The sequence below is a fragment of the Dermacentor albipictus genome, chromosome 3 (assembly GCF_038994185.2).
Source record: "Dermacentor albipictus isolate Rhodes 1998 colony chromosome 3, USDA_Dalb.pri_finalv2, whole genome shotgun sequence".
NCBI lineage: Eukaryota > Metazoa > Arthropoda > Arachnida > Ixodida > Ixodidae > Dermacentor > Dermacentor albipictus.
The window spans coordinates 53,777,166-53,802,159 of record NC_091823.1 but is presented as its reverse complement, the minus strand read 5'-3'; the positions used below and the strand labels follow the sequence as shown (position 1 = coordinate 53,802,159).

Here is a 24,994-nt window from a genome sequence, read left to right as displayed (position 1 = left end):
TGCAATAAGAGTGCCGATGGGCGCTTGGGTGACTATCCTCACTTTGTTTGGCTCGTGGCACGCATTCTAAACAAGAATCTTAAAGAAACAAGTGCTTGTCCGTCAATCTCTGCGGTAACAAGCGAGAAGGGGAAGGCTATAAAAAAAGGAATCTACACGCTGTATTCCTCCGCAGGCTGCCTGGTGCTGCATTTAAAACGCTTTCCTTTCCCGGATCAACGGGGCGTCCAGCTTTTCCCAAATGCACAAGATTAACAGAAAACGTCGTAATCCCTTTGACGAGGACCCCTTTATGTATATGCTCATGCATTTTAACAAAAAATTCTGCTGTAATGCATGCACTCAACTGCATTTACACTATCGTGTCACTGTTTGCTACGCATTGTAAACAATGACGGTCAATTTTTATGGCCCAAGAAAGCGCTGAAAATGCCAATAAAGCGGCACCGTCAAAATAGTTTCTGAGAACAGCTGAATTCCGCGAAGAACACAAATGCCTATAAATGCCTCCCCAACTTAAAAGAAGTAGATGCCGAAAAACCTAATTCCTAGCTGTACCAAGCACGACTTTCTGTGACCTAGCAGCGATCAATCGCACATGTGCTGTCACGTGAATTACACGTTTTGATCACGCGGTTTTGCTCTGCAGTTTTTGGGAGAGATCTCGAGGCGGACATCAAAAGTGAAACGTCGGGCCACTTCCGAAAACTCTTGGTCTCCATGTGCAACGTGAGTTACAAGTGTCATCAGTAGCAGATTAAAAAAAAAACAGCAACGAAGTAGAAATGACTGAAGGCTCATTGCTTACCACGCATTGTACGAATCACTTTACGCCACTATTGGACATTCGAATGTGTACACCAAGATCGTCCCCTCTAATTTACATAGGCGGATCGCGAGGAAGACGTCACTCCGGACCCCGGCAGAGCGAGGAACGACGCTCACGTGAGTGCACCAGCGTTCGGTATCTCACGCTCCTCGAATACATCGGGCAGTAAATTTCTTGTCTTCGATATCCGAAAAAAAAAAACGAGGACGCATTCGCGAGGAAGGTATAATAAACGCATGCCGCCCTTTTTGAACCTTTCTTTTGAGCTGAGGCTGCAGCAGCATCCCGCGTCGATTACCCGACTATATACGTTCTCACGCACTTTACGAACAGGTCTGGTTCCGCCAACTGACTGCGCAATTTAGCTGGCAACACCACTCGACGTTCACTAGCCGGACTTGCGCTAGGTTTTACGGGAGCGTGGCAGATAACTCTCAAACCAAGACAGACAACTTGATTCGCCTTAGACGACGGGTTCATGTAAACGCCGTGTCTGTGAGCCTTGTGTCGTCAAATATAAACCGTCCCCTTCATGACCGTTGCGTTTGGTATTTGTGAAAAGATGAAATCCAGACGGAGTTGTTACACAAGTCTTCGTATTGAGTACACGAAGCACACGCCACTAATAGTAAGCATGATGCTTAACGATACACAATTTGCAAACACACAGTGCATGGCCACCCTGTTTTCTCTAGGAAAATGAACGGGGACATTACGGCATCCGTCGTTTTTCAGTTACCTTGACATTGCGCTACTTACGAAAAACACACGCGTCATGGCTTCTTCATCCACACTACCTGCTTTTCGAAATGGACGCGCTCGTCGATTCCCGGTCTCGTATTTCACGCAGCTCTTGCAGCAAGCGGGCATCCAGCGCTGGGGCACCGACGAGTCGATGTTCAACCAGATCCTGGCTAACCAGAGCTACGAACAGCTGCTACTCGTATTTCGCGAGTACAACGCCCTTACGAACCAGACCATCATCGAGTCCATCTCGAAGGAGATGAGCGGAGATCTGCGCAAGGGCTTGCTCGCCATAGGTGGGTGGCCACCGATGCCCTGCTCTGCGCTAGATATATGTGTAGACACTATTGTGAACGCGTCTTAATTTTAACTTTCTCTATGTCAGACGCCCCGTGACAGAATAAAAACGAACTGTTCATTATTTAGTACACGCTGGAATTATACGTCAACGTTGTCGACGCAGCTCATAGATAGCTTTCTCAAGAAACCAGACAGAGCAAGAATACCGGCCATTTGATTTCGCGAACACATACGCAATTTAGCAACGGTAGTCGATAGCCTTTAATTTTGATGAGTAACTAAATAAAAAGAAATGGTCAACCAAGTGCATGGTTCAAAGAAGGCATTCTCGACGTGGGTGGTGGTTTAAATGATTCTATGATTAAATGTTGCTTATATCTGTCCATCCTGTTTCTTTCTGTTGCTTTTTCACGTTCATTGTCATTTCGTATCTTATTTGTATCGTATTTAACGCGCGATTGTATCGACATTGTCTGCCTTAGTGCCAGAATTCGATAGACTCCTCTCCCAATTTTTTTGAACCAACACGTAAAGTGGGTCGATCCCATGTATTGGCGCTGATAACAGCCGCAACGGCAATTCCCCCCCCCCCCCCCGCCCAGCGACTAATTCTCGCTTCTTCCAGTTGCCTTTCTGAAACCATTGCATCGCGCTAGCACTGCTAAGTACAAACGAATTTACTCAATTTCACAAAAGCTTGTCTTACGGATTATTTGCTTCGACATGTCTATATAAGCGACGATGCACACTTTACCAAAGTATATAGTGCAATATGGATAATTTTCTCTATATATTACCACTAATTACGCCAGTATCGGTTCTGGAGGCTAGAAAGGGTAGTTTTTTTGTTTTCTGGAAGATGTTACGAGATATCCATATCTCAGACATGCAAAACACATGTAAATTCAGCTAAGAAGACCTCGTCTGCGAAGCCACCTGCAATAAAGCTTAAAGCACATCACACTCTAGCTTACACCCACTTAATGTTTCGCATTACGTATATGTCAACACGTAGAACGTGTTTGTTGTTGTGATACCCAGCGACCAACTTTGGCGTCAAAATGCTCGTTGAAGAGTGTCGCATGCCCAGCGGCATATAGCTAGTGTGCCCAGTAATGTGTAAAGTTGGGCGAGTTGGTGACTAATCATCATACCATGTGGGTGAAGGAGCTCACCGACCATGAACAAAGCGGAAAGAAAACACAAGACACACGAGCAGCGAGTGTAGTGTGTTTTTGCGTCTCTCCGCTTTGTCCTGGTCAGTGCGCTGCTTCGCCCACTCGGTATGGTGACTAGTGTACCCAGTGGAACATGGTGGGCCTAGTGACACATACCCAAGTTGCGTCACAAATGTTCATTGGTGAGTGGCACATACCAATTGCTATACACACAAAGTGGCACACAGTAGTGGCACACCCCATGTGCCACATACACAAGTTGGTGTCAAAGACGTTCGTATGGGAGCGCCGTACACCCAATGAGCCCTGGGTATGCGACACATACCATGTGTCGCATACCCAGTGGCCCCAGGAGCGCATAATTTGTGGGCCCAGGTGCACAAACACAATGGCACTTACCCGGTGACAAAAGTGGCACATACGTTACACTGCGCTACCTTCGGAATTGGCCCACAAAAACTGCCAAATGAACGGCATAAAGTGCTTTTCATCAGCGGAAGCGATGAGGTGGGCAACAGACATGGACAAAGTGTGTGGTCTTTGCATTTTAGTTTTCAAAAGTCCACGGCGCAGTTCATTTCACTGCTGAGTACGTTTTACTCATAAAACTTCAATGCCAACTGTAGTGAAACTTGACAGTAAATAGTTGCAGCGAAGCAAGTGTTTTATTTCAGTTCAATAAAGAATTAGGCTTTCACCCTTCCAACTATAATAGACGAGTGAAAACATATACAATTACGCGCTTATAATTTTATTTTTGTGGCTACCGCCTTATTTAGGTAACAGGGAAAGTTTGAAGTGCGAACAATTTGCAGCCTCGCTGGAGGAACAGTGGCTGGCGGCTATGACGGCGTGGGCGGGGCTTCACTGCCGACTTGAGTTGTATCCGACTATAGCTGCTTGACACGACAGCCGGTTGTGGGCAAACTGGATAAATTTAAGTTCAAGGTGTATATGCTACGGTACTTTTCTGCTACTTCTCAGAAATAAACACCGTGTAAATTTGTCAAGCGGACAATTCACACATGGCGTGCAGATTCCAAGCCGCATTAGAGCACCGTGGCGTATATAGGCGACATCGTATGCCATCGTAGAGTCCAGGCGTCGCACTTCAACAGTTTTATGCTCGCCGTGGTATCTTTGCGGCTATGGCAATGCTCAAGGTCGCGGGTTTGATTCCGACCGTGGCAGCCACACTTTGACGGGGCCGAAATACAAAAACGCTCGTGGACTTTGGTTTAGGAGGCTCGTTAAAGAACCCCAGTGGGTCAAAATTAATCTGTAGTCTGCCACTACGGCATGCCTCATAATACGATTGTGGTGTTGGCATGTACAGTGCCATAATTGAAGCAACGTTTAACACTTCTGCCCCGATGCGATGTGCCGTGTGAGGCCATGACAATACTAACCTTCTCGGAGGTTATGAACAATGGCGCACAACAACGCCTCAAGCGAACTCGTCTCACTATGTGTTCTGTGTACTACAGTGGTGCACGCAAGATAACATTTACCATCAACTTACCACTCTCGCATTGCACTAAACGCTGAAGGAATTAAACATTCGGCGTCAACATCACCGCTAATTATCATGCATCAAAACAAAAAAACAAAGAAAGGTTCACTTTCGTCATGCCCACAGTGCCTGGGATCCGCATAATCTTTTTTCTATTTATTCAAGTAAGGTAACATGCTACTTACTCTGTCAAGGCCTCACACGGTCTTGTAGTTAATATTGGGTCTTTTTTTTTTCTAACGTTGAAGATCGAAAAGAATAGCGACAAACACACACAAAATAAACTAGAGACGGCCAAGTATACTGGTACCTATGTCTAATTTTCTTGTTATACCTATGTGCACGTCTTTAAATCTGACAACGAATGCTGCAAATGAATGTATTTTCGCGAGCTTTGTTTCTTGCGATTTACTTTCATGTTGAAATTTCGGAATACTTCGCGGATATTAAATTTCGCGATATGTTCCTCCAGCCACGATCACGTCCGGTCACCAATTTGTGGGTTGTCCGGATCGCCAGTTTGTCAGAGGCGGCCCGAAGAGGTAGCCGCCGTAGTCACGGTTCATTTTTACCGGCCGTCCACGGTACCGCGGTATCGCTGGCATGGTCGAGCGCGCGAGCGTGTTTCATCCTCTCACTACATGCTCGTGAGCCCACTTCTTCGCCGTCTCTGGAGGGGATAGTCGCGCCGCTACAGGCCGCCTAAAATGGTACATTGTAACCAGCAGCGTTTCGTGGAACTGAGTGTTCCCTGATTGATAGCTACTGCTGGACGTCGCCGAGGACTGCAGGTGCGCGCGAAAATAAAGTCGATTGTAGTATACCGCGGAAGCCACTGTGACTTCGCCGAGGTGCCCCGACTTCGCCGAGCACCGAAGTCGGGGCACCTGCAAGCATAGCGCACAATGGTTGTACGATGATGCGCGCCGAGGGAACGCTCAGGATGTGAAGGTGTTTAAGAGACCCCTCAAACGTGAGGAGCGACGTCGCACCATCATGCTCATTCGAACGCCGGGGATCATGAAAAAGGGGCAGGTGCGCGACGTGAAGGTGCCCTTCACCACATAGAGGAAAGTTCTCCGCCAATATGAAATGAAACAGGATTTGAGTTCAAATTTCTCTTGTGTGTGCACTTGTAATGAGGAAAAGTTCCATGAGCAGGATTCTTCAACAAAATAAGAGCATAACAAGTAGCAGTGGGTGGCGTCGTGACTTGTATGTTTACAAAAATCACTGCTTAAACACATATAAATTGTTCCATGTCATATCGATGGAGAAAATAAATTTCAGAAACGCGCTTCCAGCTCCGCGTGAAAAGCATATAGCGTCAAGATGAGAAATTTGATGCCAGCTGTATGATGCTAGCTATATCGTATATTTTTATGTAACTGTAAATAATAACTGTATTTTCAATTGAAATTGACTGAAGGGAAACTGCAGTGGAAAACACGCAGTCTACCTTAATATGCATATGAAGTGTAGCAAGCTGAGTGAATTTGTTGCATGTTAAATTGCAATGTTTGGCTGATTAATCCAACAAGGCTCACTAATAACCTTCATTTTTCTCTCTCTCCCTTTAGGGCACATGTTTAATATACATAAATGCTCACCGTGAGCTTGTTTTTTGTTTCCGATATTTTGCACTCCCATGGTCTCATAAGCTTTTCTTTCATAGACGAGCGCTGAAGCTTTCTACAGCTGCAGTTCGCCTTACTGCGCTTCAACAATTCTACAGCCAATGTTAGATTATGTAACTAACATTTTGTGCCCTCATACTCAAAATTGTATTAACACAATGGAAAAAAATACAAAATTGGGGGTGTGTTTTAATCATAACCGATTTAGGGCTAACCTCGCTCACCGCAATATTACGGGAAGCAAACCTCCCGACAATAACACAAGGAAACCGTGTTTTGCTGTTAAAATTCAAACAAAAGTAATCGAGCGTGTCAAATTTAGGCAGACGTATCTCATTTTCTTTCTCCATGGGATATGTCACAAGGCTTAGACATGCGTTAAAGATAGCTTCTTTTTCCATCCTTACTAACACGCTTAGGTATTCTGTATTTCCTAAGCCAACAAACGAATGTAATCAACTTACAAACGAATCAGTCTTACCACCATCCATTTATCTGTTTGCCTGCCATCTTCAGTACTGATATGACGTCTCACATGACGTGTTGTGTTTGCAATTTCTTTGTTTTGCTTATGTGTGTAGTTCAAGTGAAGCGTCATGCTTCATGCAAAAAAAAAATATAAGTTTGTGTTCCCTGTATATATATTTGGGCCAAATAGCAAAAATATAATAAATGCAAGCCCACCCTACTAGATTATACTACTACTACACCCTACTGAATACTCCTCTCAACCTCCTGTCAGAAAAGAAAATGTTTTTAGCTAAATTGCAGTCATATGTACTTAGTGTATAATAAATATATATATATATATATATATAGTGAAAGCTCGTTAATGCGAACTTCAATAATTCGAATTTATGGATAATTCGAACTGTACGATTTGGTCCGGCCAAGCTCCACAGAAGTCTATGTATAAAAAAGTCCGTTAATTCGAACGCGAGAAGGTTCCCTCACGGATAATTCGAACTACGCTCGCCTGGCACACGGCCTACTGCCTACACACAAGGCTGTATTGCCTCCGAAACGGAGAGAACGGCGAGAGAAGGCAAAATCGGAAAAAAATCTAACCGACGCGGGGTCAACCAGAAGGCAGCGGCGGCTGCCGCCTCTCCGTTCTACGTAACCTCCGAGACTTCTTGCCCGTTGCGAATCTCGGAGGTTTTAAAACTCTTGTACAGCTGCTAATGTTGTGCGGAGATGGCACGGCAAGCGCCAAAACACAGTGAATCAAGTACGTCGCGGCTGCGTTTGCAATCAAGAACCAACGAATCAGGGCCTTCGCCACCTTCACATGTTCACCGTCTTTGTCTCGGCAGTCTTCATCAGTTGTGCACCTCTGTTTTCAGCTTAGGAGGTATCGGTCGTCGCGATTCATTGTGACGGTGTTAAGCCTCGGCTAACGTTCGTTTCGGTGGTCATCGGTGGTGTGGCGCAGTCGGACCCAGAGCTTCGACTTGAAGATGGCGTGTGCCCGCGGCACACGCCATCACTTTCTGACATGCCCTACTGCTTCCAAATCGCAGTGTACTGTTGCTCTCCTTCACTTTCGTTAGTTCGAACTTTCGTTAATTCGAACTGAAGCGGCTTCCCCTTGCGGTTCGAATTAACGAGCTTTTACTGTATATATATATATACACACATACACCAATGCACTTCACCGCAAAGTTCGGGAATTTATATCTCGAAGCTGGTGTCGTCCTGAGAATTCGTTCCAAGTCGATCCGCCTTGCGAAGTCCACTGCTAGAATTTGTAAATTGCAGTATGGGTCATAACACAATTAGCTAAAAAGGGAATGAGTGATTTATTGTTAATTAGTCAACTTTGCATATCATTTTTTTTTGTGCAAGTAGTGTCCACCGCTTCGAGTAGACCGGCTCATAAACTAAGATTGAGCTATCTGCCTCAGACAACCCTGTTAAAAAATGTTGAAAGTGTTCGAAAGTATATATATACATATATATAGCTCCCTATGACATTTGAAGCCAAGTGGAACACCGAAACGTTTCATTCGGGGGTCGATACCTCGACAGTGGCACCTTACTGGGCCATTTCAATTCTCAGTGATTGCGGCATGTGTTCAAAAGTGAACAATTAGGTGAATTAGTGAAAATTTCTTTACTAATATCCACGTGAAAATTGCGCATTATCCCCAAAATAATGTAAACATTTTCAGCATATGACATAAAGGGGCCATAATTCGCAACATGTTACATGACATGTTATGAAACATTATTCGTAAGAGAGAGAAATATGGGGCTACGCTTTTGGTGTGTTGAGGCCGAGCAAATTCTATGACCCTATAGTTCTGATAGATAGTGTAGACGCCAGGAAGAAATAACTTCGTGGGCCTCAGAGAAAAATATACAACTGGATGTCTACCGACGTCTTTATAGTCTTGGTGTCAGCGCAAGTCTTGTGTCGAAGCAGTATTTTTTATTGTCGATCTGAGACGACTACAAGCCTTCAATTACTTTTATCCTGCTTCAGTCGAACCGACCATATATTTACAGAAGATTTCTTTACTAATCACCCTATCATAATAATTTAATACACGTTTTAGAAAAGTATTCGAGGACCTGAGCTTATCGTAGCCCTCACTTCCTTTACTTTGTTTAAAAGGTGCGCTTCAATATGAAGTTTCTTGCTGGTGGCTGTCTCACAAGGCCCACGTGTTACTTCGAAACTACGTATATTGTTAAGTTCCAGAGAGAAGTTAACGAAAGAAACAAATAAACGTTTGTCTGAAGCTTTCATTGGCGTTTTGTTTTTGGCAATGTGATAAAAATTGTCATTATTGGTTGAAGAACACTTATTAAGCGCATTTTTATGCTGCCCTTTTCTTGCTGCGCAGTCAAGTGCGTCTACAACATCCCGTTCTATTTCGCCGAGAAGCTCTACAAGACTATGAAAGTGAGTAATTTCTAGCTTCCTGTCCCAAAGAGTTTCTTTTAATTCGCGTTGTATGCGGAGGAAGCTGTCTTCAGAGAGGCCTTTACGGCTAACTTTTCATGCTTGGTGAATATGTGATCTCTACGTTCGCACGGATAATCAAGTCGCGCGACGGTAAACGTTTGCAGTAGCTTTCAATTCTGGGGCCAAATTCACGAAGCTTTTGGTTCGTGAGTGCTCTTTGCCATCGTCTGGCCGCTTTCTTTTCAATACAACGTAGGAAGTTGTTTGGGAATGCGGACCTTAAGCCCGCATTTGCAAAAAGATCTTACAGTAGAATCCTTAGGAAGAGCAAATTCTAATTATTCTTGATACATTACTCGATGATAGTCGTATTATTAGCGAATGCGGGCTGCTACTGGCAAATAGCATGTGCGAACGAAAATATGGGGCTGTGCGTGCCAAAACCGCCATCGGATTACCAGGCACGCTGTAGTGACGGACATCGGAATAATTTTGTCACCGTCATGTTCTTTAACGTTTCCCAAAATCTAAGTGCACGTGCGTTTGCCATTTCACCCCCCGTCGGTATGCGGCCGCCGTGGTTAGGGTCAATTCCGCGACCTCCGGCAATGCCATAGCCGCGAATCTCCCGCGGGGTATTTGCACGGTGCTTATTTTTCAGAAGTAGCAAGCAGAAACGTACTGTGCAGTACCTGGAACTTGAGCTCATCCAGTTTCCCGGCAACCCCTGTCGTTTAGTGGTAAGGTTTCCTTGCCTCCTCACTTCACCTCCCCTTCCCGCTTGTATGGGAACTGCCTCTGCGCCTCGCTCTACAGTTCTATCTACGTGCCCGCCGAACTTGCAGGTTAATAGAAAGGGAAGCGCTGCAGTTTCCCCAGAACTTCTGACGGGCGTCACGGATAATTACAGATTTCCAGAGGCTATTGTGTGACGCCCGTGGAATGTGCAGCCTCCTCACTTCACCTCCCCTTCCCCCTTGTATGGGAACTGCCTCTGCGCCTCCCTCTACAGTTCTATCTACGTGCCCGCCGAACTTGCAGGTTAATAGAAAGGGAAGCGCTGCAGTTTTCCCAGTACTTCTGAGGGGCGCCACGGATAATTACAGATTTCAAGAGGCTATTGTGTGACCGCGTGGAATGTGCAGGGTGCCCTCTGGGGCCCCCACCCCAGAGGGCACCCTGCACATTCCACGCGGTCGGGTGAAAACGACTTTCTCGTCACCTTTCCTGTCCGACTCCTCTGACTCCATGACGCACAGCAAAAGGAGTGCACAAATCAAAGGTACAAGGCACACAGCAAAGCGCTAGTGTAAGAAATATGTTGGAAAAGGAAAAAATTGGTCTCAAATACATGCATGACGCACAGCAAAAGGAGTGCACAAATCAAAGGTACAAGGCACACAGCAAAGCGCTAGTGTAAGAAATATGTTGGAAAAGGAAAAAATTGGTCTCAAATACATGCATATATGCACATAAACATGGTGTGTAATACATGGTCCTAGGTATCATATATTAACCAGTGATTGCCTTAACAAAGTTATCAAGTATCAATTTTCGTATGTTAGGCGAAGGCTGGTTCCACAATAAAATGGATCGGGGGCAAAACTATATTTTAATTTTTCAGTGCAGGCGTACAGGGGTGTTATATTTAGAGGGTGAAAATTCCGTGTGTTAGACGATTTAGTAAACTTAATGCATTCCAAAGATGGAGCCACGTTCAAAGTTAACCGTGGTGCAAAACAGCTTAAGACTTTCTACATTACGCCGCTCTACTGGCGAGGAGAGGTTTAAGGAGGGAAGGTTAGATGAGGGGAAGTCCTTGTCGTAACGCCGGTATATAGCTTTTATATAAAGCCGATATGTAGCTCGAATAGCTTTTTTTTTGAAGGATTCGCGTTTTTTTTATGTCTGATTTAAGGCATGGATTCCAAATGGCGCACCCGTAATCCAAGATGGGCCGCACTAGGGTTTTATTAGTGAGCAATGTTGTTTCTTTGGGGGCTGAGCGCAAAGAACGCCTTTGGTAACCTAGATGTGCTAGAGATTTAAAACCGGTTGCTTCAATATGGCTCAACCAGGATAAATCTTGTGTAAATAGAAGGCCAAGGTACTCATATTGAGAAGTGTTTTCTGGAGAAATACCATTGAAACAATAAAGAAGACGCAATTGTGTAGTACGTGTCGAGAATGCCATAGAGACAGTTTTGCGGAAATTGATGTTCATCTGCCAAAGAAAAGTTGGAAAATGATTTATTCATAATGGCGTGATCTTCAAGACTGGTAATTGTGTGATAGATAATACAGTCATCGTCGTAAAGACGGATTTTAGTTGGTAGCACGTTCTTGGGTAGGTCATCTATATACAGGAGGAAGAGAAGCGGCCTTAAAACTGAACCCTGTGGAACATTACAGGTAGCGGCCACCATAGGTGATTTTGCAGAATCTAAACAAACGTATTGCGACCTATGCGAGAGAAAACTAGAGATCCAGGTAACTAGGCTAGTATTATTTAAAATATTTTTATGGAAAAGCTTGGAATGTACAACTGTATCAAAGGCTTTGGAAAAGTCTACGAACATGGCATCGATTTAAAAGCCTAGGTCAAGTGCGTGGCAGATGTCATGAGCAAATTAGGATGCTTGCGCGCTGCTGAGGTCACTGTTGAATCCATGCTGGAAGACTGTTAAAATATTCTTGGCCTCAAGAAACTCCATAATATTTTTGTAGACGGCATTTTCTAAAAGTTTACTGCAACTAGAGGCTAAGGAAATTAGTCTGTACTTGGATAGTTCTTGTTTACTCCCAGACTTCTGCAAAAGAATAACTTTCGCAAGTTTTCATGCTGATGGAACGGTACTTGTTTGCATGAATTTATTAAATATCACTGTAAGAAACCTGCTGGACGAGAAAGCATACCGCATGAGAAGTGAATTATGCATGTTATCTGAACCACAACACTTTTTAGAATCTAAGTTTAAAACTAAGTTTAAGACACTTGACATGGATACACTTAAGTTATTAATAACAAGCCGTGATTATGAACTGAAAGGAGGGATATCAAAGTTGGGTGCAGATAAGACTGACTAAAAATACGAATTTAAAGCCGCTGCAATAACATGGAACAACCAAGGAACATAAACGAAACATCGTTTATTATGAAGGATTGAGATGTTGTTTCACCAGGCTAAACTACATCCCAACATTTTTTAGGATATAATTTTATAATTTTAGCGAACGAGGGGTGCTATGACGCAAAACTATTCCCAACTTTTCTATTCCGATTCTGCTATCAGCCTTCCACGTTTGGTCAAAAACGTTTTTGTACCATCCCCACTTCACCTGTCTGCCACGCCACATCACGAAAACCGTGAAAGCCCCCCGTCCGATATCACGTGTATGCACTGATTATGCATGATTTGACCGAACAAAAGAAATATAGTTATTTCTGATTCGACGCCTTTTCGCCATTAGCCCTCGGCTGTTCGTCAAAAGTTTTCAGGCTGCACCCACTTCACCCGCCTGTCACGCGACGTCACAAAACCGCGAATACTCTCCGAGTCAATGTGACGTGTGCGCGTTAAAGATACAATAATATACCGAACAAAAGTGAGTTTTCTTCTGGATAGCCATAAGCTGCCCTGTTCCGAAAGGAATAAAAGATGGCTGCCGCCAATCGCTCAGGCACTGGCTACTCACACCTGCCGGATAACATGGGTTTATTTGCCTATAATAAAACATTTTGCGTGGCCGTGTAACGTTGTCGAGTACTTTTAGCATGTTCACGGCCTCGATCTACCAACTCTTCTTTGCTGAGGATCCGTTTTAGAAGCATTCATAACCTTCCGTTGCATGCCGTCGCGATTTTCGACCAGCCACCGCAAGGTAAGTAGAGGAAAGCGGACTAATCGCAGACGCCGGCACCACCCGCTTCACCCAGTTATCGATTTTCAGTGCACTGGCTCGGCCCCATCGAATCTTGGAATAAGATTCGAATATTATTAAGATTCGAATAAGATTCGAAGATTGGAATAAAAACATATTGGAATAGTTTTACGTTATAGGGCCCTAGGTAAACTGATGGCGTTGAATAAATCTCTGGCTGCTTTAGTTTTTAGTCGAAGTTCATCCTTAATAGTCTGAAACAGTGTGGTTATGCAAGAGAGCCACCGGTGGTGCGTCTTTGTCGCCTAAGTCCAGCAAGGCGGTCAGAAAGGTGAAGGATCGCTCTGGTCATCTATGGCATGTCAACGTTTCTTTCCTTGGTTTTGAGTGGAACAAAGCGGCTGACGCATGTACACATACGGCAGCATTGAAAAACTAAACCAAACTATTTACATCGTCGTAGATAATGGGGAGCTTAAAATCCGCGAAAGAATCAGCAAGAAAATGACTGATAGACTGGTCATGAGCTTGTGCGAAGTCATGAAAAGTGCGAGGAACAAACTTAGCTTTAGGAACAGGAACATTAATAAGAACTAGAATAAGAAGGATAAGAAGTTCTGTAGCATGTACACTAGACGATGCTCAATATGCTTTGCGCAAGCACGGCTGACGTACTTGTGACCAGGACCTCTGTTCACAAGAGCGCTCTTATGATTTAAGAGAAAACTTAAGACAATCTTAATGATGCCCATACCGGTGAATTACTGATGACCATAATCATATTACTGACGTCGTACAAAGAACATTCACGAACGAAGAGGTTCGTGAATTCGACCTCATATGTGTCGCAGGTCTGTCACAGCTGGAATAAATGGATGGTTTGCAAAAATGCTGTTGCGCATGCGCGAACACGGCTATCACGAGCCGTCTTCATGGTTAGATGCCAGAAGCATGACGAACAATCAACGCAGCCAGCCCGCCTTGAGACGACGGTTTATCGTGGTTTCGATCGCGGTATTTTCTTGAAAAGGCCAGCTAGTTGTGTCGCGTATTGTGCACAAACGGAGCACGAGTTTATTTCGGTTTCTGTCCGAGAAGAGCTAGCCGACGAGGAAGGCAGCATGGATAAGCGACGGCCGGAGATGCCATCACAGCACGCAACTTGCTCGCTCCTCGTAGAGCCGGTTCTCGTTGCTCTACTTGCGGCTGCTGAATTGCCATATGCCAGCGCCGCGAGCTTATTTCGGCCTGCAAGCATCGAGACGCCCTTAAACGCAGCCGAATTTTGCCGGAATGTGCGAGGATGGACGAGGATGGGCAGCGCTTGCGAAAGCGCAGTGGTGTCACTCAGTTGTCACTGACATGTAATTATGATAATTATTATAAAGTGATGTCGAAAGTGCGGCTCATATGACAGGCAGCGCCCAGTGCTACGCCACTGCAGTGATCGAAACACACAATCCGAGGGCAGTTGGTGGCGCCGACGGGCAGCGCGGAGCGACCACTGTGCGACGGAGTTCGCTGCATGGTTTGCTCTTTTCTGCCATCGGTGTACGGATATCCAAATGTATTTTTTCATTTAGCCTCTTAATATTCATACATGTGTTAGAGAATTCGCAAAAAAACTATGCGTTCAATTGCTAGCAGAAGCTTATTCGTAACCGGAGACACCCTCGGCCAGCGAGTAATGCTTTGCTCTTGCATCGGCGGCAGTTAGTGCATACCGTCGAGGGAACGGCGCGCCGTTTGAGACTTTCCCGTATTTACTGTACGCGAAAAAGGATCGTCGTAATAAGACAAACAACTACGTGAAACTTTGCTTTGTTCCAGATGGGCCATATTAGTACGGTAAACTCTCCTAAGCGGAGCATCACGCTCGGGGAGCTGACTTCGTCGGCAGCCACTGATCGCTTGAGTCGTATAGGCATAGCTCCAGGTTGTCGAAGCAGCAGCCGACGGCGCTTGCAATGAAGACACCGCTAGTCATAAAGCGTTTATTTTCGTGAGCTCTTTAACGTCTGGACAACGCTGTCGGGTGAAATGAACACAGAGTTGGTTCTCTCGGTTGGCAGAAAAGAGCAAATGAAAAAGCAAATGGAAAGAGAGCCTTGTAGGGTGTGCACGGTCTGTCTGCGAAAAGAAGTGTGGACACTCGGCGATACATCGGCAGTGCGTTTGTTTTTAAGGATTAAAATTTGCTGCATTCAATGCTGAGCCTATGTAAACAACAGTAGCGCACAATTGCGGTAAAAAAAAATCTGCCCTCCCACTCTGTGAAGAAGGATGACCAGCGAAGCTGTGAATGTGAGCCCCTAATGGCGAACTGAACCTCCGCCGCGGGTCGGCCCGGTATTCAACTATCTTCGGGATGGGCCCACGTAGGGGGAGTGATTCACACCTACATCCCCTCCGCCACCGGTCGGCACGGCATTGCACTGTCTTCGGGATCGGCCCACGTATGGGAAGTCTTAAGGCCTGCTCCACCAGCGCCGCGGATCGGCCTGGTATATCACAATCCTCGGGATCGGCCCACGTACGGGGAGTGCTTAACACCTCCCAGTGGGCACCTCCAGTGGGCTCCGGGACCTGTAACGCGCCCTTGAACTACCCTTTCTGTCTTTAACTGTTGTTGTCTTTAACCGCGCTTAAACATTGTAACGAATAAAAGTTTCGGATCATCAGAAGTGTGGAATGTTTTGTTTGTCATTACCGTGGCAGAGGCCGTCACCTATACGTAGCTACCGAAAGAGCCGCTTTCATAAAAAAGTGAGGTACTTAAGAAATTTGCAAACTCTAGTTTATGATAATTTGCAAATATAACGGTTTTGTAGTCTCATTTTAAAAGAACCTTTAGTGCTTCTGGGCTGTATGTGCCCATTACATTTCATTCCAACTCCATTCTGGAATCTCAGGCTGTCGTTCTATTCCCATTCGATTCCCATTTCATTCCGCGGGTTTAAAAATGTGGAATGATTCCGGAATCAATCCAAATACTAATTTGTGAGGCGCAACTCTGGTGCAAACCCATCTCCCCACTGCTAGTTGGAAGTGCTGTCAAAATCGTCCAAATCACTCAAAATAGGTAAAAAATGGCCCGCTCCTTATGGGGTGGTGGGCTCATGCAGTTTGATCTATTACGGGGTGCTAATGGATAATTTGGAATAAAAACAGATTGAAGTAGTTTTACGTTTTCCCAGCCGAGACCTAGTTTAAGACCACTTTACTGAGCATCACGCATGTGCTAACATTTGCGGCGGCCGGCAATATATTAAATTTAGTTTACTGCAAACGATAATGGGGCTGCCGCTATACTATAACACTCAATGATGAATAGTTCTGCGCCAATCATGTAAGACCTTGAAAACTAATATCGCTTGAACAAGCAGGACAAGTGATTGTGTAGTATCTAATAAAGAAGCCTATGGAATATCCGAATTTAATAGAGGGTTGGGAGAGTTGAAGTACCCTATTTAGCAGTCATGTTATTCTAATGTTGTTTCTAATACTTGTGGCAAATTAAATGCGACGAAAGTGAAAGGCAGCAAGCCGCCAAATGAATCCGGACTTACCCCTTTTACCTGACGTGTGCGCTGCTCCATATACTGATACACCAACGGCAACAGTGGCTGTCTCTCCCTCTTATTTTATTTGAAGGTGTCTGCAAGTTATGTTTGCCACCCAGCCACGATAGCATCCGCCGCAGTGACACAGACAGCGAATGTATCGCACTAATTACCTGCTCTCATTGCTGAGATGCATTTGTCTAAAAGTGAATCTATACGTGCCTCTCTTCGCCCATGCAGGGCCTCGGAACCAGCGACAAGACGCTCATTAGAATAGTCGTGTCCCGGTGTGAAGTTGACATGGTCCAAATCAAGGAGGAGTTCATCAGAAACTACAAGTCGCCGCTGGACAGCTTCATAAAGGTGCGAGTGTTGTACGGGGCAGCGCTGCTAATTATGGCGCGTCATCCTTGCAAGTGCAATCGCGGAGGGGTCAGTGCCATCGCTAGAAAAAAAATCGTCTTGCCTCATGTCATGGAAATTCAGTTGTTTAAAGTGCGTCTTATCTTCCTACGTCTGAAACTGCTAATAATAGAGAATATGGCTCTCGGAAACTTCCACAACACGCTTCTTTTTCCCCTCGACTCTTTGTCGTGTTACGAGAGGTTTGTGTTGCCGTGTTTGCATGTCGTTGAACTAGAAACTTTACGACTACAGTTTGGTAAAAAGAAAGCACAAGTTCACGAACACACATTATAACTGAAGCGAAACGCCTAAGGAGGGCGTATCACACTGCGCCCCACTTTTCGGAGAGTGCCTCTTAGAAACGCTCTCACTCGTTGCATATCAACTAGCACTTTTACGCGCCTTTAATTACGTCCCGCTCGGAACTTTCGTTTTGGGCAGCAGGTGATGATCGCAATTTGTTTTACTCAATGTTGCTCCTTGCCGACACCCTCAAAAAGAAAGGGGGGGGGGGGGGGGGAGGCGGGACAGCCTTATGAGGCGCAGCACTAAACTAGAAATGTTGCACAAGAAATCTACTCGGATCTGCAAATCGTAATATCCACTGGCTATTTCTCCTTCCTTTCTTTAAATATATATTTTTTTTAAATTTCATTGAAACAGATAAAAGAATTCTAGTCCTTGAGCTGAATTACTCAAAGTGGCGGTCCTTACTTGCACTATAAATCGAAAAGTATAATCGAATGTTTAATACGATATCACCAATTAACCTAATTATGTTACTCAGTATACATATTGCAAGTTATGAATTGTACACGGCGAGTTCTAAAGGGGTGTCCACTTGGAATAAGTTCTCAGAATGACAGCAGTTTTGAGATATTCATTTCTATAATCTGCGACGAAATACTTTGGCGTTCCAGTCATTTTGCATTTCAATGTACAAAACGGCTTTTAAGAAAGCATCTGGAATAACCTTGCATTTTTAGCTTAAGTTTAATGGCGCATACTTCGAAAACAGTGCCGTCGTCAAAATTTGTTTCAACCGGGCATGCTTTGCAAACAACGTGCTGCAATTCATAAGTGGCCATATGTGCTGCAAAGTCATAAGTTGAGGATTAATTTAGGGAAATTCTGGTATTAGTAAATTATGCATTTCGAATTATTTTGTACGCAACATGCACATATTGGAGAAATTCAGTTCAAAAATTATAGTTGGCCTATCTGCCGCAAGGAAGTTTAGACGGTACTGCATATGGCGAAATGCAGTCATTCTCCAAAGTGCTGGCAGTGCCTAAATATGGTTCATATCAGCTTTCCTGCCATGATTATATGTAAAATGAAACAAAAACGTTTTGTCATTGCTCCTGAAGACGGATATTTAAGACTAATAGACTGAGAGCAACGTTTCGTGGTTTTTGGCAGCTTTGCTCCAATGTATGCTTCAACTGGGACAGTGCAACTTTATATTGAGATGTTCGCTATAAAGAACGTAATATACTTATAGGCTACAGAAAAGAGCAGCACTGCAGCTGTATATTAAAATATCCATATCCAGTTATTGTATTATGGGAAACCAATATATTTTTATACTGATTCACGTGTAACGGTTCGAGTGCAGCTTCCAAGGAAAGAAATAATGACCTGTAGACGTGTTTACGAGGCAGTGCTTACGCTAAATCATTTCGTAATATCAAGTGCGAGTCAAAGGTGACAGCGAACGTATTAACGAAGGCGGCTGACCAACGAGGATCAGGTTTAACTACAGAAGAGCCTTGTTAATTCAACCCATATATTTTTATTCCAGTCATTAAATAGTGCGCTACCCTGCAGTGAAATACGCAGTTCCAGCGCTCTGGTTCATTCTAAATGTCCATTATATAGTGACTGCGCATTATCATCGCCACTACCCAGTAGGTCCGGAATAATTAGTAAGAGTTCAATATCAAACTGCATTCCTTTGCGCTCTTCGGTTCGACACTATAAGCATCGATGAGCGGTCGATGATAAGAAAGAAACAAGATCTATCAAAATGAATCTTGGTATCATACTGGCTGGGGACTCTCACAAACACGGAAAAGATGCGAATTATTTCGTAGACAACATGCGTCAGCAAATTTGAAGAGAACGTTTAAATGTAAAGTATGTTAGCAAAGAGTGAAATAGGGCTATTTGGTGAAGTTGCACCTTATTGCGCTATCGAAGGGAAACAACTCGGATAAGACCGAATATGGTTGATGGAACGAGACCGAACAAGTGAAGTGCAAACTATCAGTTAGCGCCTATTTGAAAACACATTACGGATGAAATGGGAGACGAGGAAAAACAGTCATAAACGTCGACCACGTGACTCTGTCTTTATTCTTCGATTTCCGCTCAGATAATTCACTTCTTCTCTTGTTAAGCTGCTAGTAGGAAAGCTGGTGCAGTCATCTGAAATTTTATAAGCGTATGTCATGTTAGCTGGTCAGCTAACATGACATACGCTTATAAAACTTATTCATTTGCATCCGCAATATTTTTCAAATTAAATATTATGCAATAAGTAATATAATCATTTAGTACATTGCGCACCAAATTACGAATTCTGTTCTAATCAAATGTTTAAATTTTTAGCTGACTAGAAATGATCAGAGATTCTGGACCGGTTCGAAAACGAAGAAACATCTTGCCTTTGATTATGCACTTAAAAGAAGTAACGCTATTTTTTTCTTCTCCTCACCTCACCTAAGAATTTAAACAAATGTACATTTGAAAGCGTAGGGCCATAATTATAACCAACTTCTCAGTGAAAGTCATCCTCAGTTCATAATTGTCGGGTCAACATCTAAGGCATTGAATGGCATAATTCCTTTTACTCCCTCGGTTTGGTCATTTCGGTAAAAGAAACTGAATACTACAATCCCACGTACATCCATTTCCTTGATCGTGTATTTCACTGGCGCATATGTATATCTCACGCGCTTGCTATTATGGTGTATCTTCAAGAGCTACCAAGACGAAACTGTTTTGACAAACTAGAAGGGAAGGTGAAAGCGCTTCTAACACACGTCATGGGATATAAGGATGGTCATAAGGATATCGTATCAGCAAAATGGCAACGCCATGAGTGAACATGACGTACAAAAACAGTTGAAAGGCGAGTTAACCTATTGTTGCAAGTCGTTGAAACACAATCTCGTCCTGACCAAGTTCGAGGTGAGAACAGTTTGCATACGAACCGTATAAACTTATTTGTGAGAGCCGCTCTGGGGTGACAACGTTTGATCGACGTCAACTAGGGGTTTAATTGCCTTCCAACTATACTTTCGAGGGAATCCACAGCGGCACCTCGCGCCCTCAGCATGTTTATTATTCCGCACTTCAAAGTCCGCTTCGGTCAGCAGCTTGCCCGGGCCTTAGAGAGTAGCGAGTGCCAGTCTCATTCCATGTCGCTCCCCTGATGCACTGAAATTTCCTAGGCGCGAGCGCGATGTTGCACTCCTCTACGTCCTAAAGTGCGCCTGAAGGCAAGGAGACACTGCTCATGGCGCCCCATAGTGGCTTACTCCGCGCTTGAGGGGTCTAGGAAAGCGTCGGACATTGAACTGCACTACCCAGAGTTAGAAGCTGTGGAGTTATGAAACAGAAATAAGTATACTTCATACATAAATGGTGGCGTGCCAATTCGCCAAGAAAGACGTTGTCTTCAGTGACCAGACAAGACGAAGAATGCTCTAAAATAACTAACCCACCAAGCGCATCCGGAATACTCGTGGCCAACGTTCGCCTCTGAGTGGTCTAGATCATAAGTGATCACTACATCGGCTAAGCGAAACTTCAGTCGACGATGCGCATCTTGGCTATTGGTATTCAGGATGTGCTCGGTGGTTTAGTATTTTTTTTTAATGCGCAGCATTCTTTGCCTCGGGCTTGGTAGGTTGCGTTAGGTATAGGTGGGTAGGTGGGTTCCTGTTTAACATCGCTTTCATGAAAAGAAAATAATGCTTGACCGATGGTGCAGTCGAACCTCTGCCGTAAAGCACAGCAGCCCAGTGCTCTAACCCCTAGGCCACGACCGCTTTTTCGCTCGTTATTGCCCACAAAGCTTAATGTACTTAAATTAACTCGAGTGAACATGCCAAAGGAAATACAACAAATTTCGGATGCCAGTACCACATGGGCTGTTCTTATTGAAGTTAGAAATGTTTCATATATGCAGTACAGTTTTCACATGCGGCACCCACTCCGGAACACAACTCTGTGTTTTATTGGCCCCGAGAAAAAGTTTTACACCTTCTCGAAAATACTAGCCGACAGGTTTTGCATCAACATCATTGTGGCGAAATGCCAACCGAGTTCTCCACATACTGTGCAGGTCAAGTTTCATTGATGCATAAAAAGTGCACGATCATCATTTTTTTTACTGCCAAATACCTTATTCCATGCGCACATAATGACAGGTTGTTCTTTATAGTTGGTTGGAGTATGTTCTAGAAGTAAACCGCGTCCCAACAGTGAACAAAAACGTGTACAATCTTCTCCATCTTTTGACATAATAAACAGTTTACCCCGCAAGGAACAAAAATGTGTTTCTGTTCCATCCATGTTCTTATAAGTATACCGCGCCAGTCTTCACTCCAGATGGAACAACGATTTTTTTAATACGTTTTAGGACGTTTTGTCCAGCGCCTGCTGAGTACATAGAGCGATACAAAGGTATAGCAAAAACACTACTTACAGCATCTTTATGTGATTTCTTATGCAGTATTCCACTTAGATAAGTTTAACAAAAATACCCAGTTAGAAACTGGCACGAAATAACAGCCTCTCTGTAATAGCCACGTATGGTTACAGGCAAGCACGCAGAAGAAACAATTAATTTAGGTAGAGCGTTACATAAGCACACTTGACATGCGGTCCTCAGAAAGGGGTCTGGGTTGGTTCCCCGCAAAAAAAAAAAGCGATTGACAAAGTCTTTCACGAATTAGTGGGCCATACCAAGCCCACCATCAAGAAGTGTGCCCGGCTTGTCCTCTCTCATGTTGACCCCCAAACGAACAAGACAAAAGCACGACGCAGCTTTTGAACGTTTACATGCGAACAGTGTAATACTTGTAGCACGCATCAAAGCTTGCTTGCAAGAAACAGACTGCAAGTCGTGGCCCATACAAACATTGATAGGTCCCAGTCTTTCCACTTTTCCACTTGACCTCGCAGTTCTACCGTTTCTGTTGGCCACTACAGGTCAGTGTCGTCATAGTGCTGAAGAGGGACTCCCAGGTACTTCGCTTGTGGGCTTTCCCAGTTGATATTCAGAAAAGCATTTGGAGTTACCACCCACTGCCCATGCAAAAAAACCGCTGGTTCCAAAGGCAGCCAGCTCATTGAAACACTTTCCGCGTCGTCACATGCCACTTTCTCGTCTTCTTTTCCTTATGACAGCGTGCGCTTTAGGCGCCGTGTTTTGCTGCACTGTCTCCGGAACCGGCCCGCATATCCCAGCACTTTGTCGTAGTAGTTTACGCTACGTAGAAACTGCTCGCCGTAGTGCCAACTTAATGATAGCCCAAGTTAACCACGTTTTAACATTTCCTCGCTGGCGTAGAAATGTCATCGTGGTTTTAACACACACCGTATGTCATAGTCACGGGTACGTGCTATCGTATAACATGTAGTTGCTGATCCGTGTTTCCCTCTCTCACACTCGTCCACTACCAAACGTGGAACCCAACAATCGTCATGTCTTAAGCGTCTGTCGAGCCGGCTTAGAAATTATGCTTTTACTAGCATACGACCGTCTTCGATCAGGTCGTCATCGTGTTGCTGTCGTCACACACACGTACGCTCCCGACCAACTACACAATTTGCACAAGCACATTGCTTATCCTGGTAATGGTTTGCAACATCCAAAACAATGCTGGATAGCACAGGTACACCTAAGATGCTTCGCATAACATCGATTCCGATGGTGCGTGGGATCTGCACACTTTTTGTCTTAGCATGCGTTATCTTGTCCTGTTTCTTTGTGTTACGTTCACCCATGGTTTTGTATTCCCCTCATCCCATAAACCTTAATATTTACTGTGACATCACTGAATAAATTCAGTTGTTACAGAAGCGCTTTCGTCTGCATGCCCGTCTCGTACCTTGTCGAAAAAGTTTCATCTTCGCAGCGCTTGAAAGTACATCAGTTACGTTTCAACATAAACCGTGTTGAGTCCCCTTTGCTGTTTCGACCGCAGAGTGACACCTCGGGAGACTACAGGAAAGCGCTCCTTGCCCTCGTCAATGGAAATTGATTGTGTGTAAGTAATCGTGTCGTATCCTCCGGTATGGCATCGTCGTGGGACTTGGTCCACTGGCACTTACCCTAAACGTGTAATGACTGGCACGTTGTTACAGAATGCGACGTCGGAAAGTATCTGCTGCAAAACGCGCTGGCGTTGCAGTTGCGATTCGGAAATTTTCGTTAGAGTAAATTTTGTCTGAAGTATACGTAGGAGACTATAGTCTCCTATGTAGTGCGCATGTATTTTGTTAACTAATATGTATGTTAAGCTTATTTTTGCATAGCTTGTCACGCAACAACAAGAAACTGAGCCCGTATTCATACAAAAGATGTTCTTACGCTACAATCATTGTTCCCAAGTGCGAATGGCGGCCAGTCGTGATTTTGGACGTATTATTAGTTCAGGCAGGGGGCCAATCGCAAATAACACTGATGAATAAAAAAATTAATTTGGCCCCTAATCCGTTTTCTCGCTGCAGTATAACGTTGTGCCAATATGATGCGAGTTCTTTCACAACTCCCACCATATCGGTATAAGGTTACACTGGGTATCTTTCCTCGGTGCTAAAATTAGCACTGTCCGAGGAAGAAAGAAATTGATGAAAGTGTGTTTTTCTAGACTTTGGCTTGGTGGAGGACTATTTGGACACTTGGGTAGGGCTGGTGTGCTTATTGCAGACTTAAACAAAGGGTGTTTTAAACATTGTTCTGCACAATAACTGTTTATCTTCTTTCTTTGCTTTACGTACTTATTATGAATTTCTTCATTCATTTATTTAATCATTTGCAGGTATAACGTTCATACCAGGAATCTGCGGAGAATCCGGTGTCTTCGTGTGGCAACAGGCTACGCCGGCGCATTGGGAACGCTAAAATTTTGACTTTAAAGAGCAGAATTGGGCGATGCAGTTGCGCAAAAAGCAGCCCTTGAAGAAAATTGCGGTAGACCTTAATTAAAATCGAATGAATATGTATTTAAGCAGTCAAATGTTTATTTAGTACTTGGATAGGTCACGGTTATACTTGCGAATCGGCATCATCGTCCTGCTGAATGCATCCTGGGTCACCTGCTTCTAAGGCCACGTACTAAGTGGTGACTGCGATTAAAAAGCCGTTCTACGGCCGACGCCTTGGCCGTGAGCGGAGATGGCTAACACTCTGTGATTCACGTGCTTTTCCTTAATTGTTTCAGATGGTTCGCTGAGACGGAGCCTCCGAGAACTCAATTGAGGACAAAGCCGTTTGTTGCAAAACGCACACAAAGCTTTTAATGCAAATAATGTAAACATGAACGCAAAATAAACGCTCAATGAGAAATTCACAACAAGAAACAAAATACAGTCAGAGCTGTAACAATACCAACAGCACTCGAGTTAGGGGCAGATTGCGAGTGTGAGCGCGTGCAACAGTTTGACGCGGAGGGCGGAGATGAGGCTACGAAGGAAGTGGCGTTGGTCTTGCCAAAAGGTCGATTCGGTTGAGCAATGAGCAGGCGATCAGAGCATGGCCGCTCCGGCTTGGAGAGGACGCAGGTGGCTTGTCGGCACACGCAGATGGAGGCAGCTAGCGTTCTGGTCGGCAGCCCGTAGCCAGACTGCTCGCGCTCTGCCTGCGGGCGAAGAAGTTCGCCTGCCTCGGGTCGCTGTCCATGCTTGGCAAGAACGCTTGGAAACGGGTTGACAGGAGGCCCCGGTCGGGTGAAGCCAAAGCCACCTAGAAAAAAATGTAAGGCCTCCGCACGCCGGTGTGACGTCACGCTAG

The 24,994-nt window shown here is 44.5% G+C and overlaps 1 protein-coding gene across 5 annotated transcripts in view; it reads left to right on the top strand.

Moving 5' to 3' along the window:
• LOC139057849 (annexin A4-like) overlaps nt 1-24,207 on the top strand; it is a 106,187-nt gene extending 81,980 nt beyond the window's left edge. For 4 of the 5 annotated variants that reach the window (XM_070536604.1, XM_070536603.1, XM_070536602.1 and 1 more), the window contains exons 8-14: nt 650-729; nt 889-945; nt 1,680-1,869; nt 9,054-9,112; nt 16,801-16,923; nt 23,187-23,249; nt 24,024-24,207. In XM_070536604.1, coding sequence (XP_070392705.1) covers nt 650-729; nt 889-945; nt 1,680-1,869; nt 9,054-9,112; nt 16,801-16,923; nt 23,187-23,243 — 566 coding nt within the window. In that variant the 3' untranslated portion in view covers nt 23,244-23,249; nt 24,024-24,207. The remainder of the gene's footprint in view (nt 1-649; nt 730-888; nt 946-1,679; nt 1,870-9,053; nt 9,113-16,800; nt 16,924-23,186; nt 23,250-24,023) is intronic. The other variant, XM_070536605.1, reaches the window with a different exon arrangement.
• The last annotated feature ends 787 nt before the right edge of the window (nt 24,208-24,994 follow it).